Raw genomic sequence first — 17527 nt, forward strand, 5'->3', positions numbered from 1 at the left:
TCAGAAAGCTGTGTTTAAATGTGCTTTATAAATTAAATTGACTTACTCACTTATGTCCTCTTGTCTTTCAACCTGTTTAATTATATACATGTTTATTTTCTTATTCATGCTTTCCTAATTTGTGGTCTGCAGGGATTGCCTGGATTTGATGGACTTAGTATCCCAGGACCACCTGGGCCTCCTGGACCACCGGGGCCTAGCATTAATCTGCAGGATGTATGTAATTGACAATGAATGCCAGAAAGTATGTTTAAATAGGCAAGTGGTTGGACTTCATGGGTGTACTGAGGTGCCACTGATGTGATCCAGCCAAATTTAGTACATTTCATCAATCTCAGAAAATGAATAATACCAATATGTGTACATTCCAAAAATTCAATCTTTCAATTGTATTTTTTGTTTTCTCCAGCTCCTCATCAATGCTACAGATGGTACCTTCAACATCACAGAGATAAGAGGACCACCAGGGCCCATGGTGCGTAAGCTGTTAATGCAAAGCAGCAAAACCATTTCAGTCCTTCATTAATGTTTTCTGCCAATTTTGACAGGATTGGCAGCTACCAAGAAGGCTTGGTTCCTGGAAGTGTATGGACAGATTTTCACTGGCTGGAAAGCTATATCAACAAACAGGGTGTTATAAATGGCACTGATTTTCCATCTGAAATGATGGATTACATGACCTGAGTACCAACTTCTATAATTAGCCAGAACAGCAAAACATACCCAACTAATATAAATATATAGGGTCAATGGTATAACATTATATATAATAATCCTGTTTTACCATTGACCCAGATGAAAGGCCCATTTGTTGTACTCGAGTAACAAATCAATAAAATTGTTCCATTGTAGAGTTAAACTAAACAAAATTTGGTGTGACTTGTGATATAGCAGTGTCAGAAGAATTCACCTAATTTGACATCATTTCAGCTATTTACTTTGGCAAATGCTGTCAAATCATCTTCACCCTCACACGCTTTAGCATGGCAGCATTTTCTTAAATGGCTGGTTCTTTAAGTTTGTTTTAATGTTGCTGCACTGTGAGAGCTTTTTTTTTTTTTTTTTTGTCAGAGTTGATAATAACCCAGTCCTGCTTCTTTGTTTGGATGTGTGCTTTTGTCTGCATGTGGCTATATATGCGCACCTTTGTGCATGTGTATGTGTGTGGGTGTGTGTGTCTGCATGTTGCAGGGGCCTGAAGGTTTGCCTGGCAGAGCTGGATTTCCTGTAAGCTTTTTGCTACACCTCCTCATGAAAAGAACCTGTTGTGTTATCACAGAATTCAAAGAAATGTTTCAGTCTTTGTGTATGTTAGTCAGTTGTTTATCAACATGGTGTGATATTATACTGTAATTTTTATATCATCTGTGCTGTCACTGGGGTTGGCAGGGCACATGTCAGAAAATATTGTTAAAGCATTTGACAGTAAACTGCAGAGAAAAACAATGCATTGTGCTAGCAGGTTGATACTGTGTCACCAGAAAGCAAGCATGCCATAGACAAAGAAAAACCTGGTCTTAAGTCTGTCACTGTATATTTGTGGTCATTTATTAGGTGTAACAACCTGTGCTTTGACAGAATTCTCAAAATCAGTCTTTGGCATAGTGCATGACAGCCCGTATGACAGATTACACAATAGTAAAGTTCCAGTTAAAGACAGACTGAACAGTTTTTGACTTACCTTCAAAAGTGATGCAGGGAACAGATCTCAGTGCTTCCATTCATTCAGAAATGTGAGGCTCATCTGAAGGGCCAGCGATAGCAGCAGTTTACATATACAACCATGCAAAGTGTAACAGATGTTCAAGGACACGTGTGTTATGTGTTATAGCATTTTGATTGCAACTATATTTGAATGACTGTCATCCTGTGCAAACACTGTAACCTGCTTTCACTTCCATCTTCAATCCTCAGGGTCCTAGAGGACCAAAGGGAGACATGGGCCCCCAAGGTATACCAGGACTACCAGGGCTCAAGGTGAGGTGTCAAGAAAAACGGTATATGATTGATCTCACAAAAACGTGTGAATTAAAATAAATTTTATGGTGCCCAGTAAGTAATGGTAGATATTAAAACTGCTAATCAATCCTAATGCAATACAAGTAGACAAAAGATAACAGCACGCAAACACCAACATCAACTCCAAAGCTGAAATTTCTAATGAACAATAGATTGCTTGAGATGTTTTTCCTCCTGGGTTTTTTTTTATTTACTATTTGAGCAGGCTGTGATTATTGTATACACAGCATATAAGACATATAATGTTCTATTCATATTAATATCTGTCCTTGTCAAAAATAATTTCTTATTGTTTGGCTGTTAACAGGGAGACAAGGGAGAACCAGGTGTGACCATCGCTGCTGATGGATCCATCTCAACAAGGATAACAGGCCCCCAGGGGCCAAAAGGAATCAAGGTGCCAGAATGTGAACTATACAGAAAACAACATCACAAAAATGTGATATATCTAATCTCTACAGGTAGACAGTTGATGTGGGAAAAAATACATGAAATTTCACAACTATTAAAAATTATTTTAAGTTAAAATTCCTGCAGACTTGGTTAGTGCACTTGTTTTCAGTGCAGAAGATTCCCGGTTCAAACCACACCCCTGCCACATTTCTCCATGTAATGTGGAGTTGCATCAGAAAGGGCATCCGGGGTAAAAAAAAATTGTGCCAATTCAACATGTCGAAGGGACTTGCTATTCCTCAGACTTCCCTCTAGCTATTTTGATGTTTGCTTATTGATGCTGACTTGCTTGCAATGAATTGGCAGTTGACTTGAGACTTGCAGTGCCGAGACTTGAGAGGAATTGGACCGTTACTTTACCCCACCTCTGCCAAAATGGCAGCAGTGGTGACACTTTAATAGCCATAGACATACAGTTGGATACACACATTTATAATCACTTTAGCTAAAACCCTTCAAATTGTAATTTGCCCTTATGCACATATTCCATTTTCTCAAATGTGTGTTAAGTGATTTACAGTGTCTAAGTTATTCACTTATAACGTCATTTAAAAGTAATAGTTGCAAGGACCACCACAACACAATATAAAAATAACAGCTTGGGAGGGTCGAAATATTTATATCTCCTTCTTGCCTGTAATTGTAAATATTGCTATACATTTCCCACATTCATGCCTGGAGGAATTTTGTTATATTAATTCTTATTTTCTGAACCAACCTATTCCAATTAAGGGTCGGGTGCCTATATCAGTGGCCACAGTGTGATAGACAGGGTACATCCTGGACAGGCTGCCAGTCTATTGCAAGGCCAACATCTATAGACAGATAAAAACATTCACACTCTCACCTATGCTAAGGAAAACTTCTGTCCGACACAGTTAATCAGTTGAGTCAGCACAGTGCCCATGGGGCAGCAGCAAAAGAAGAATCCAATATCATAAGCAATAGGTTAACATTCAGGAATCAACCATATCACACAGGACATCCAGTAAACCGCAGCCTAAGGGAGTGGAGATCGGTAACTGGAGGTCAAAACACTGGAATGAACATGAGAAAGCTAGTTTCCACACAAGACAATCTCCCACTGGAGTGAAGGAATTGTGATGGTTGAATAGGGTATAATCACAAAATAAGCATGCACATGAACCTGGAAACCTGACTGCCCAGGATATAAAGCCAATAGCATGAAGTGGGCACAGGACCATGAAAATATAAATAAAAGTAAGAGGAGACAATAGCACAGCAGACAACACTCTGAGGAGAAAAAAAAAAAACCCCTAGAAATATAACAAGTATGGGACCATATAATAAATAACAGAATACCATCAGAAAACTAATACCAGAATATGAACCATGACAATGGCCAAATCTGACACCTGCAGCCAGAAGTTCAATCCATTTTTAAAAATAATTGCACAATAAAATAATGTCTGCTTTCTGATATTTTGCTGTTTGTTTATTAGGTTGGTTTGCTTTGTGTTTTCACAGGGTGACCGCGGGTTCCCAGGTCCTGTTGGAACTATTGTGAGTTATGATAAACAGAACAATATTAGCAGCTAACAAGTCACAGGAAAACTCTTGTATAGGAACTTGGATTTTGCATAATATGGCTTGGTTCCCAACCCACAGTGTTGTATGAAATTATTATATTATTATTATCTTTTCTGTGAGAATTTTTCCATGAGGAAATAATCAATTTGAGTGTGTGTGTGTATGTGTTGTACTTGTTTATTTCAGGGTCCAATAGGACCACCTGGACAAAAGGGAGAATATGGTTTTCCTGGTCGTCCGGTCAGTGTCTGCATTAACTTTCTCTGATCTCCTGATAGCTAAAACCCACTATAACATTATAAGCCATCAGGCCCTCATAAGAAGACCTCTACTCATCCAAAATGCTTGATACTGGTCCTAAAAATATGGCACAATATGCCATCTAATATAATACCTGTGGAAATGTATTGTTCCCCACAGGATCCTGGTTAAGCATTACGTGTAGATTAGGGTTATGACTACAAAACTTTTTTTCAAAAATTTCATTTTCCTGATGTTGCATTTGATGAACTTTTACCCATAGATCACTTTTTTGAAGTTTATTTCATTGGATCATGAAAAAACCTCCCACACGTAGCACCACATCACTTTTAAAAATACAGGAGTTTACACAATACTATTTAAAAATAACGTAACAAGAAAAGAATTAACAAGTATCAAGAAATAACAAGAAAATATATACAAATAAATATTGCTAAAAGATATTAATAAACAATAATTAAATGAAATAAAAAATAATGGTAAAATAGATCAAATTGATAACAGATAAAATATAAAATAAAATGTATAAATAATGTGATGCGCTGATCTGTTGCAGTGTTTTGCTTTTGTAGTTCATAGTGTTATGTGTCGGACGCGGTCGGAGCACCGACCCAGCGTTTGACAGGACCCAGCACGAAATAAGCAGAGCGCGGTTCAAAAGATAACAGAATTTAATAAACATAATGAGTGCAGTGATAAACAACCAAAAATGTCCGCGGTCTGGTGAGGTGAAAACACGGCGCGCTCTCAGCAGCGCAAACGGTCCGGAGCCACAGCAGTTCGGACCCAGGGACCCCGCCGACACCCCCCAGGTGGCCGCGACAAACCGAGTCTCAGGAAGTGTGCTGAAGAAACTGCAGGCCCGACTGAAAGATCAGATAAGAGGACTGGAAGAGCTGCAAATGTCCAGGGATGAAGCAGTTAATGATGCTAGAGACAGTGATAAGAAGCTTAAAGCCATGGAGGGAGACATGCTACACACCCAGGAGGAGCAGTCTACTGCAGACAGGCTCAGGGTGAGAAAAGATAAGCTCCAAGATGGGATTGATAGTCTCAACACGAAGTTCCCTGTTGGCAGAGGAGAGGAGGTGGCTGGAAGCTTGCATTATCCAGCTGAAGGAAGAACTAGAGAAGCTCAATGACCACATGAAGAGATTAACATTGTAGGTTGAGCAGCTGACGACGGAGTTGTCTTCAGAGCGCAGTAACACTCGGCTCTTGGAGACAGGCTTTCCCAGCTGGATCGTCAGCACACGGAGCTGAGACTGAAGCTGCAGGAGGTGTTTTTTGCTCCCAGCCAACATTCCAGCCATGGTCCCTGGAGGGGGGTGTTTTTTTTTCTGGCCCGGGTTCGTGTGGTCGCCAGGAGGCTTCCCGTGAGGGTGGGGTACTGTTGTGTGCTGGGGTGTTTGGCTGGCTTGATTTTTGTTTTTCTGTTTCTCCCACCAGGTGGTATGCATTGTGGCTGAGTATTAGGACCTCACCCTGAACACCTGAGGCTTGTTTTCACGTGCAGGTCATCAGGACTCACAGCTGTGGTGTATTCTGTCTTGATCAGAGATTGCTGCACTTAAACCTTGAATGCACAGTGTGTGATTGCCAGAGACTCAACCTTGTGAGCAGACGTGTGAGATTGACGTCAGGAGAACAATCTCACCATTACGGACGCAGAGACCGCTCCAGGTTTGACGCCACAGTCTGTGAAGGAGGATTGGGTGAGGTCTCACACTCTTCAGCACACTTCCTGAGGTAATTTGGTTTTGGTGACTTTTATGAAGTAATGACAGTGGATTTGGTGTCCCTCACACCTTGTGTTATTGAGCTGTCACGTTATGCTAATTGTCTAATCAGCTTCTGCTGCAGTGGAGATTTGAACTGAGTTGTTCCGTGCCTGCAGGGTGAGAAGCTGAGTTATATTTAAGCCAGGAAGTGTTTGCTGATTGGGTGCACCTTTTGAGCTGTGTCTCTCTGGGTGGAGAGTGTTGAACTCACCTCATGTTTTCTTTCTTCACAGACTTGGTTTGTCATGGCCACCTGGGGGGTGTCGGCGGGGTCCCTGGGTCCGAACTGCTGTGGCTCCGGACCGTTTGCGCTGCTGAGAGCGCGCCGTGTTTTCACCTCACCAGACCGCGGACATTTTTGGTTGTTTATCACTGCACTCATTATGATTATTAAATTCTGTTATCTTTTGAACCGTGCTCTGCTTATTTCATGCTGGGTCCTGTCAAACGCTGGGTCGGTGGGCCGACCGCGTCCGACACATAACACATAACATTTACACCAGTGTATAGTTGTTCACATCATTCATACAATTTTGCTTTCTTTACAGTATTGCTTTGGAAGATCTGCTGTTGAGTGCTTCTTTTTGGAAATATGTCCTTGCAAAGTAAAATGTCAAAATCAGCGGTGGAAGCAGCTGGGGAAAAATGGGCACAAAATTTGAAATCAAGCACAAAGCACCATCCTTGTATACCAGAGCTAAAACAGGATACAAGTGACACATTATGTAAAATGCCTTCCAACAGAGATATCGTTGGAAGAATATTGGGACTTTTTGATGAATTGAAAGGATGACATGATCGACTCAGACAAATATCTGAGGAATTGTTGAAGCGTTGGGAGAAGCTGAATTTTCCTGTTCTTTCCAAACAAGTGCTTGATGTGCCTTGCTCCAACATAGTAGCCGAGAGAGCTGTAAAGTTGATGGAGGTTCGTTTTACTTGCAAAACAGACAGATATCTTAACAACAAATTTATTAACTCTAATACACAATTCTGAAACACTATTAAAAACACTACAAATGCTATATCTACTCATTTTCATGTATTCATGTGTACTGTATGTAAAACTGACATGTTATAATAGAGTATTTGAGCCGTGAGGTGTTTCAATGTGAAATATGAAACTATCTTAGGGGCGAGAGGTTTTTTTCATGGTCTAGCAAAATCAAAGTAATTTTTGTGAGTTTTAGGTAAAAGTTCATCATTTATAACCCCAGGCTAATAAATTTGAGATTTGTCATAACACTAACACACCCCCATACCATCACAGATGTTGGCTTTTGAACTTTGCACTGGTAACAATCTGGATGGTATTTTCCTCTTTTGTCCAGAGGACATGACGTCCATGATTTCCAAAAACAATTTGAAACGTGGACTCATCAGACCACAGCACACTTGTCCACTTTGCATCTGTCCATGTCAAATGAGCTCTGGCCCAGAGAAGGTGGCGGCGTTTCTGGATGTTGTTGATGTATGACTTTCACTTTGCATGGTAGAGTTTACAATTTTTTTCATGCAGTTGTTCACAAAGTGGTGATCCTCACCCCATCTTTACTTGTGAATGGCTGAACCTTTTGGGGATGCTCCTTTTATACCCAATCATGACACTCACCTGTTTCCAGTTAGGTGTTCTTTGAGCATCAACTTTACCAACTTTTTTGAAATGTGAAACTTTGAAAACAAAGTTTATCAGTTTGAACATGAAATATCTTGTCTTTGTGGTGTATTCAATTGAATATAGGTTGAAGAGGATTTGCAAATCATTGTGTTCTGTTTTTATTTGCATTTTACACAATGTCCCAACTTCATTGGAATTGGGGTTGTAAAATGAATATCTCTAAATACTGGAAAAATACCTTTAAAAATGTGCAAGGCCAAACAGTTCTAGAAAAAGTAATATTTTGTGTAAAATTTACAAATGCAATATCCAGTTTTCAAACTCAGGGTCAACAAGAAAATTTAAAGTATGCATGAACTCATTGTGGGAAGCATGCTCCTGCAGTAAATATATTGTTGAAGCAACACTGAAAGAAGTTACTCTAATGTATTTAACGATAAACACAACTAGAAGCATTGTTTTGTAAATTATGTCTGTAGCATGGCCCAAGCAGAGGGTCACCCCTTTGAGTCTGGTCTGCTTGAGGTTTCTTCCTTAAATCATCAGAGGGAGTTTTTCCTAACCACTATCGTCTGTGTACTTGCTCTCGGGGTTTGGTAAGGTTAGACCTTACTTGCGTGAAGTGCCTTGAGGCAACTTTGTTGTGATTTGGTGCTGTATAAATGAAAATAAATTGAAATTGAAGCTGAATCATGTCATGTCAGTAAAAACGAACCCATGACAAACTTTTCGGCTAACTAAAACTTCACAGATTTCTGTCAGAATCAGGTGGTTTGTGAGACTGGTAAATTGATATTTGTGCTGTGAGCAGACACTGCTATACTATATTTTCCTTTCTGTAGGGGCGTTCTGGTATGCCTGGCAAAAAAGGTGAGAGAGGAGAGTCTATTGGCCTACCGGTAAGAGAAACAGCCAGTGATTCCCCCGTAAATAAAGTCTCAAACAAATGCGTTTGTTGGTATAAATTACAGCTATTTCACATAGATTGTTACGGTAGGAGCTTTAATGTCTCTTCTTCTTGTGTCTATCTCTCAGGGACCTCCGGGTCCTCCTGGTCTTCCAGGAAGAATTCTTGGACTGAACGGAGTAAGTATGCATCTGTGGCTTTTTATTTCTCTGATTTTCCATTTTCACTTAATGCACAATGATGATAATAAAATGCAGACACTTTAAAGTACAAGACTTCAAAGAGACAGGATTTATACATATTAATGAAACCAGATGTCCTTGAAAATGCATATGAAAAAAAGTAATGTTGCCGGTGTTGTCTTACTGTAGTTATCTACTTCCTCAAAACATTATTCAGCATCATTAAGAATAATCTGAAGAAGTACTCCATGTGTTTGTCTTTCTTCATAATCCAGATCTATTAAACCAATCTGTATCTTTTCACCCTGACTCGCTGGAAGTCAGTGCACATTTAATGTAACCACTGACTCTCATCACGCTGCTCTTTTTTGAATCTTGAAGATAGTGTTTCCGGTGCGCCCAAGACCGCACTGCAAAAAGGGACCAGTAAGTCTGAGCCGGACCATCTGATTGGTCTGTTTCAGTTTGAAATTGGCCCATCGGGTGGCTGTGTTGGTGTGTGGGTGTAGCAGCATGGCAGCTCTCTAATCTGGCCTACAATCACACTTAACTTCCATTCCTTTGCATTTCTTACTCTTCCCTCTTTTTTCTTGTCGTCTTTTTAAAAAAATGCTTTATGTTTGTACGTGTGGCCTGGTGTCATCAGGCGTTAACATACTGTGCGACTTCCACGGGTTGTGTTGAGATGGGATTTAGCTGGACTACATTTAAATTTTACACATATTTGGCTGACGTTCTTTTGTACATATTACTTCTCAGTTAAGATTTTGAGAAAGAATGTTGCCTCTTTTCCTGACAGAAACTCAGAAGCTCATAAAATTTGCTGAGCAACTTTTAGGGCCCCTTCATACATAGTGCGAATTTGGTCAAATTACGGCGAAACAGTTCAAATTAGTGCACCATGAAACATTGCGCTGACGGGAAGCCGTGCATGATCCTGGTGCGACGGTTCATGCACGCGACAGTGTCTTTCGAGCAGGAACACAGTGCGAGCTGCTGCAGCTGCTCACACTGTGGGACGAGCTGCACCACATCGCGCTGCTGATATGAAGGAAAATAAAGTAAATACCAGCTGTATAATTAGTGAATATCACTGGGCTGATATAAATAATACATAAAAGAGGATGCAATACAGAACCCCACGGTTAAATAACCCTGGTTAAAAAACAAAAATGCCACTCACAGGATTTGAACCAACACACTCTGATTACCAGACAGAAACTTTACCACTGCAGCACAACCACTGTCTCATAACAGGAGCATCAAATGGTTAAAATCAAGAAGCAGATAAACATATTTTCTAAAAAAAGAAAAAAGCACTGTGATAACTGACCAAATGGCATTTGGTACGCCATATTTCTGCTCAGTATGTGACTGAAAGTGGTGTATTTGTTGTACTGTTGGCTTGTCACATGGTCTTGCGGCGCGCCGCTCACCGTCCTGTCAGACAGACGTGACGTTCAGATTGCCTGCTGCATGTCCACATGAACTAGCAGTCCGGTCCAGCTGGAACAGCCTGTCTATGTGTGCGCTCTCCAGCCTGTTGCAGAAGCAATATATGTTTTTATGTATTTAAGTGTGAGGACAGCAAGCATACACACACGCGTGTCTGTCAAAACATGATGCATGTTCTGCAGCTCTGATGTCCAGGACCAGAGTTGTCAACAGCTGCCACTCCCTTGTCCGTTCAGTGCACACAGACCAAGGTGATCAGCAGGTGGGGGCGCACGAACCACACACATGCACGCGTTGGGGGAGTGAGGAGGGTGGAGCGCGCGACACACGCACACGTGTTGTGGGAGGAGCCGACATTCTGGCACTGTCACATGTGCACTCGGCAACTCCACAGTCGTAGGGCACTTCGACAAATTTCATATCCATGATGATAGTACAAATGTTCACACATTTTTTTAAGTGCCAAGCGATCGGTGTTAGATGTTCGTGTGTGTCAGCTGGAATTTGTCTGACACCTGCCGCGAGAGGGTTTGATGGGTTTGTACAGCGCCCACTCTGTCTTTCAGCCATTGGTGTGCACAAATAATTGTAGCAACAGGTGTATGAGGCATTAGAGGCACCTACTAATTTACACGTTTTGCATACGATTCCTGCTTCATGCGCACTGCGACTAACTTCACACAATGTGTGAAGGGGCCCTTATACTTTTAAATCTGCCCATTCAGGGTAATTGTTAAAGCCAGCAGTCAAAAGTCACCAGAGTCTTAATCCAGCTGTACTCTTTACCTCTAATTTCTCTTGTAATTGTATCAAGGAAAAGAAAGCTCTGACAGTTCAATCAAGTTTAAAAGGTAAAGTACGGAGAACAGGGATGTCAAAGTCAGTCACTTCAAGGCCTGTACAGAGACTTGTTGCTGAACATATGTGCACCTGCCATGTGACCAGTGCACATACAAAAAACGTTTTCCATGTTGTCATTATGGGGTGTTGTGAGTAGAATTTTGAGGGGAAAAAATGAATTTACTCTATTTTGGAATAAGGCTGTAACATAACAAAATGTGGAAAATGTGAAGTGCTGTGAATACTTTCTGGATGCACCATATGCACAATCCACAATAGCTTCCCCATAAATTCTAACAGCAGAGGGATTCACATGAAATTCTGAAGGTCCCCAGAGAAGATCTTTGAGCTGCAGACAGCAGCGAGAAATCTGATTGACTAAAACAAAGCTTTCATCGACATGAGCTGCTCTGGAAGCACTGAAAGGATTTCAGTGCTATAAATAAATGTCAATAAATCTTGAAAAATACAGGATTTGCACAAGACATGTAAAATAAATGTGAAAATTTAATTATGAAAATACATTTTTCTCATTCTGACAATTTCTTGGTAAGCACAGATGGCCTTGCTAGCCCTGATGACCTACCTTTGATGCCAATATAGACTCAAATATTGGTGCATATATCCTCTTAAGGAGGAAATAATTTCTCCTGCAGGCAGAGCAATGAATGGCCATTTTTAATCCACTTGGTGTGTTCCAAGTTATATGACGCCTGACTTATACAGTAACTGATTCAAATACAATGACATTTGCTTGTGTGATCATCTGGTTAAACTCTTATGGATAAACAATTATGCTGGGAGTAGAGAAAGGTAGTGCATGCATTTGGAGGTATTTGCAGATTTGACCACAGGATGCCTCCCAATGTTAATAATCATCCATGTACTGGATAAAATTACAATTGATGAACTGTCTGGATTTGACGCTGTATTGAAAGATAATGAAGGCTGAACTTTGGGCTTTGATTCTGACATTTGGGCTTTTAAATACAGGGGGCTTATGCTAAAGAAAATAATTTTGATTGATTGATTGATTGCATTTAGGATAAATCCAACTCTAGACTTGGCTTGATGGATAGCTGGATGTGGAGTTTCTTGCTTGGTGCTGGGATGTAGTTTTCTGCATTTCTGTAAAAGAATGTATTTGAAAAACGTGGCTGTTGCAGATGATGGTATAGATTCTTCCTAAATTCCAATCAGTAAAATGACGTCAGAAGGATTGAGTAGAGTAAAAGATGAAGAATTGTGAAAAAGGTTTCTTCTTGCACAAGCAAACAGAAATGCCCTTGAAGGACATGAGACCTGGCCTGACAAACAAGCTCATTTCAAGCTACATGTAACTTCAACCACACCTGCTCCTAGTTTCCATTATATGTGACATGATTATTCCCTGCAACAAACTCAGACATGTCCAGCAGATGGCAGTGTTTAGCAGGGGGCAGACAGGGCTATTCTATATTACATGAGCAAAATAAAGTTGATTTTTGGATCAATATGATGCAATAAATTTAAGCAATATGGAATTAGTTTATCCTAGGAATGTTGTTAAATGTGGTTTGAGAGATTACTGATTGGAATTTGGCTCCTCTTTCTTAAAGTTTCACTCTTTTGGTTTTTGGTGTAGTTATGGCCACTTTGATCAGTGTTTCTGAACTTGAATAACTGATTTTTGATTTATTATTATTTTATTTATCTTGCTGATGAGTGTACAAGGAAATCAGGTCAGTTAATAACCCTATGAGAACAAGTCAAGATGCACACTTTCGTAATTGTCAACTGAGTCAGGTTGACTGATTGGTCTGCATAAACTTTTGATACAGTAGTTTATTTAATGTGGGTCCTGATCTTGTTCCCACCATAAAGTGACAGTAGAGGGCAGAGATTACAAAAGACATTATAAAGAGTAGACATCGCATTCTCTCCTGATGATTTCCATGGCAGACACCTGTCTGCGGAGCTTTCAACTGTCATGCAGTGCAGGAAGTTGTTTTCAACTCACAAACTATATATATATATATATATATATGGAGTATCAATGTGATCAATATATTAAGAAAAATTATATCATGTATAAAGTATCAATATCTTTCATAAATACGAGGTCTGTGATGAAAAAAGTAGTCCTTTTTATTTTTTTCAAAAAATAAATGGATTTGATTCATATGTTTTTACGTTAGACAAGCCTGAACCCTCGTGCGCATGCGTGAGTTTTTTCACGCGTGTCGGTGACGTCATTCGCCTGTGGGCAGGCCTTGAGTGAGGAGTGCTCCACCCTGCCCGTCGGAATCTCTTTGTCTGAATAGCCGCTGCGGACGGCGCGCATTGCTTTATCAATATTTTTTCTGGACCTGTGAGGAATATCCGAGTGGACACTATTCGAGAAATTAAGCTGGTTTTCGGTGAAACGTTTAATGGCTGATGAGAGATTATGGGGTGTTTCTGTCGCTGTAAGGACTTCCCACGGAGCGGGACGTCGCGCAGCGCTTCCAGGCACCGTCGTCGGCCTGTTTCGACCTGAAAACATTCTAATTTAAGGCTTAATTCACTCAGGGCGTCGTGAGAGAACAGAGAAGATTCAGAACAGGCCGGCATGAGGACTTTATGCAGACATTCCACTGTTTAAGGACATTTTGTAATGAAAGACGTGCACGCAAATTTGCCGAGTCGTCACGGAAACAACTCGGCGAATCTGTGTGCGCTGCGACAGGAAAAACACCTCCATGTTGAAAACCATTTGTAAAATTCAGGCGGCTTTTGATGGCTTTCAACAAGTGAGTGCCCGTTAAGGTTTCCAACGGAGGTGTTTTTCCTGTCGCGACCCCCCGCGGTCAGGTCCGGCGGGACATGCGACTCTGCCCGCACGTTCTTTCATTACAAAATGTCCATTAACAATGGAATGTCCGAATAAACTCATGCCGACTTCTTTTGAAAGTTCTCTGTTCTCTGACGACTTACTGGGTCAACAGAGCCTGAAATGTGGAAGTTTTCAACTTGAAACGGCGAGACTCTGCCGCCTCGAAGCGCAGATCGCCATCAGGCGCCGTGGGCCGTCCTTAAAGTGACACTACCAGACCAAAATCTCTCATCAGCCGTTAAACGTTTTACCGAAAACCAGCTGAATTTATCGAATGGTGTCCACTCAGTTGTGCCTTACAGTTTTTGAAAAAATTTTTATCAAACAAAGCAGCAGTCTCTGAGCCATTCCTAAACAATGAAAAAACGACGAGAGGGTGGGCCACTCCTCACTCAAAGACTGCCCACAGGCGAATGACGTAACCGACAGGCATGAAAAAACTCTCGCATGCCCACGAGGGTTCAAGCATGTCTGATGTAATCACACGTGATTCAAATCCATATGGTTTTTGAAAAAAATAATAAGGTCCGTTACTTTTATCACAGACCTCGTATATATAATAGCTATAATATATAATAGATAAATGTTATACATGAGAGAAAAATATAATATATACAAATCCTATGTAGACTATCAATATCATTGATATCTATCTATCTGTCTATAGATAGATAGATAGGTAGATAAAAGTTATATATCAGAGAAAATTACAATATACAGTTGTATGCAAAGGTTTGGGCACCCCTGATGATTTCCATAATTTTCCTGTATAAATTATTGGTTGTTTGGGTCAGCAATTTCAGTTAAATATATCATATAGCAGACAAACAGTGATATTTGACAAGTGAAATGAAGTTTGTAGGATTTACAGAAAGTGTGCAACAAGTCGTTAAACAAAATTAGGCAGGTACATAAATTTGGGCACCCCAACAGAAAAAATACATCAATATTTAGTAGATCCTCCTTTTGCAGAAATAACAGCCTATAAAAACACTTCCTATAGCTTCCAGTGACAGTCTGGATTGTGGTTGAAGGTATTTTGGACCATTCTTCTTTATAAAACATCTCCAGTTCAGTCAGGTTTGTTGGTTTCCAAGCATGGACAGCCCGCTTAAAATCACACACAGATTTTCAATAATATTCATGTCTAGGGACTGACATGGCCATTCCAGAACGATGTACTTGTTCCTCTGCATGAATGCCTTAGTAGAGTTTGAGCAGTGTTTAGGGATCGTTGTCTTGTTGAAAGATCCAGTCCCGGCGCAACTTCAACTTTGTCACTGATTCATGAACATTTTTCTCAAGAATCTGCTGATATTGACTGGAATCCATGTGACCCTCAACTTTAACAAGATTCCCAGTACCTGCACTGGCCACACAGCCCCACGGCATAATGGAACCAACTTCACATTTTTTTTGGAATGCTGTGTTCTTTTTCAGCCATGCATACCGCCCCTTGTTATGTCCAAATAACTCAATTTTAGTTTCATCAGTCCACAGCACCTTATTCCAAAATGAAGCTGGCTTGTCCAAATGTGCTTTAGCATACCTCACGCGACTGTTTGTGGCGTGTATGCAGGAAAGACTTCCTCTGCATTACAGCATCATACAGCATCTCCTTGTGCACTGTATAGTGCGCTGTATAGTTGAACAATGACTGTTCTCACCATCCTTTGCTTCAGCTTATCTGAGATTTTTCTTGGCCTGCCACTTCAGGCCTTAACTAGTACTGTGCCTGTGGTCTTCCATTTCCTCACTATGTTCCTCAGAGGGGAAACTGACAGCTGAAATCTCTGAGATAGCTTTTTGTATCCTTCCCCTAAACCATGATGTTGAACAGTCTTTGTTTTCAGGTCATTTGACAGTTGTTTAGAGGCTCCCATGTTGCCACTCATTAGAACAGATGCAAAGAGGAGAAACAATTGTAAATGACCACCTTAAATACCCTTTCTCATAATTGGATTTACCTGTGTAAGGAGGTCAAGGATCACTGAGCTTACCAAACCAATTTTGTAAATGACCACCTTAAATACCCTTTCTCATGATTGGATTTACCTGTGTAAGGAGGTCAAGGATCACTGAGCTTACCAAACCAATTTTGTGTTCCGATAATTAGTGCTAAATGTATTCAAATTAATAAAATGTCAAGGGTGCCCTAATTTATGCACCTGCCCAATTTTGTTTAAATAATTATTGCACACATTCTGTAAATACTAGAAACATCATTTCACTTCTCAAATATTAGTGTGTCTGCTATATGATACATGTAACTGAAATTTCTGATCCAGACAACCAATGATTTATAAAGGAAAATCATGAAAATTATCAGGGGTGCTGTTGGAGACTGTATATTCTTCAGTGCCCAAACTTTATATATATATATATAGAGAGAGAGAGAGAGAGAGAGAGAGAGAGAGAGAGAGAGAGAGAGAGAGAGAGAGAGAGAGAGAGAGAGAGAGAGAGCGAGAGCGCGAGTGTATTGGTATAATCCATACATATATATAAAAAAAGTTATATATCACAAAATGATAATATATATAAATCGCATAGTGTATCAATATACTTCATATCAGGTCAGAGAGAGCAAGAGAGAGTTCCAAGGCTGTACAAAGTAGCGAGAGAATAAAATGTAATGTAAATGTGAATTGTCAAATTAACACAAGAACATGACATCCCCGCCCCAAACCATATGTACACATATACAAACTTGCTCATGAAAGTTTTTCAGCTAAAAGCCCTAAAAGAGGACTATATACAGAGCTCTCTGCGGCTCTCAGCACCTTATTATAATACTACTAATAATAATGCATTATATTTATATAGCGCTTTATACACAGTGCTAAATGACACTTTATGGAACAGAGAAAATAACAAAGAACAAAGCAACTTTAATATAGAAAGATAAAAAATAAAAAATAAAAATAAGAATATAAAATCAACTTTCACTGTGCCTTGTGATGGAATCACTACAATGACCGGTCCAAGATGGCGGCTGCATTTCTTGCATCATTTCTTGCAACCAATGCGGTGTCTACTCTTTACAATGTCTATGGAGATTAGCGTACATGTTTGCCCATATTTGTCTTCAGTTGTGTGTTGCTTGTTTGTTTACACATGGTAAACAATAACTGTAATACCATTTGGTGGAGAGATGCTTCTTGGATCAAAGAAAATCTTTTATGTCCTCTTGCATTTTTAATATGTATATGTCGCGGACATGAATGAGCAAAGCTCTTCAGCATCTTACCATGTGATTAGGTCCTTCAGACATTTTTTGAGTAAACGCTTCAAGGGAGCATTAGCATGGCTAAAACCTTTCAACTTTCAGGGGGGGAGCAGTGCCTCCCCAGACCCCCGCCTTTTTAAACATTTTTCTTTTTTCCCCTTTCAGACCCCCCTAATTACAGCCTGCCACTTTAAGCATTTTTTTTTAATGTAGATGTAAATTATTATTCAAAGTTTTCAGCTAGTTGACAGTGGGGCTGCACAATATGGCCATATTATCGTATCTCAATATTGTCATCCATCCATCCATCCATCCATTGTCTTCCGCTTCATCCGAGGTTGGGTCGCGGGGGCAGCAGCTCAAGCAAAGCCGCCCAGACC

The 17527-nt window shown here is 40.2% G+C and overlaps 1 protein-coding gene across 1 annotated transcript in view; it reads left to right on the top strand.

The window, feature by feature from the left end:
• col15a1b (collagen, type XV, alpha 1b) overlaps positions 1 to 17527 on the top strand; it is a 147055-nt gene that overhangs the window by 91264 nt on the left and 38264 nt on the right. Inside the window, exons 24-33 of the mRNA XM_034182847.1 lie at positions 133 to 216; positions 410 to 475; positions 1192 to 1227; positions 1915 to 1977; positions 2327 to 2416; positions 3961 to 3996; positions 4210 to 4263; positions 8526 to 8582; positions 8719 to 8769; positions 9154 to 9198. Coding sequence (XP_034038738.1) covers positions 133 to 216; positions 410 to 475; positions 1192 to 1227; positions 1915 to 1977; positions 2327 to 2416; positions 3961 to 3996; positions 4210 to 4263; positions 8526 to 8582; positions 8719 to 8769; positions 9154 to 9198 — 582 coding nt within the window. The remainder of the gene's footprint in view (positions 1 to 132; positions 217 to 409; positions 476 to 1191; positions 1228 to 1914; positions 1978 to 2326; positions 2417 to 3960; positions 3997 to 4209; positions 4264 to 8525; positions 8583 to 8718; positions 8770 to 9153; positions 9199 to 17527) is intronic.

This window comes from Thalassophryne amazonica, chromosome 12 (assembly GCF_902500255.1).
Source record: "Thalassophryne amazonica chromosome 12, fThaAma1.1, whole genome shotgun sequence".
Taxonomy (NCBI): domain Eukaryota; kingdom Metazoa; phylum Chordata; class Actinopteri; order Batrachoidiformes; family Batrachoididae; genus Thalassophryne; species Thalassophryne amazonica.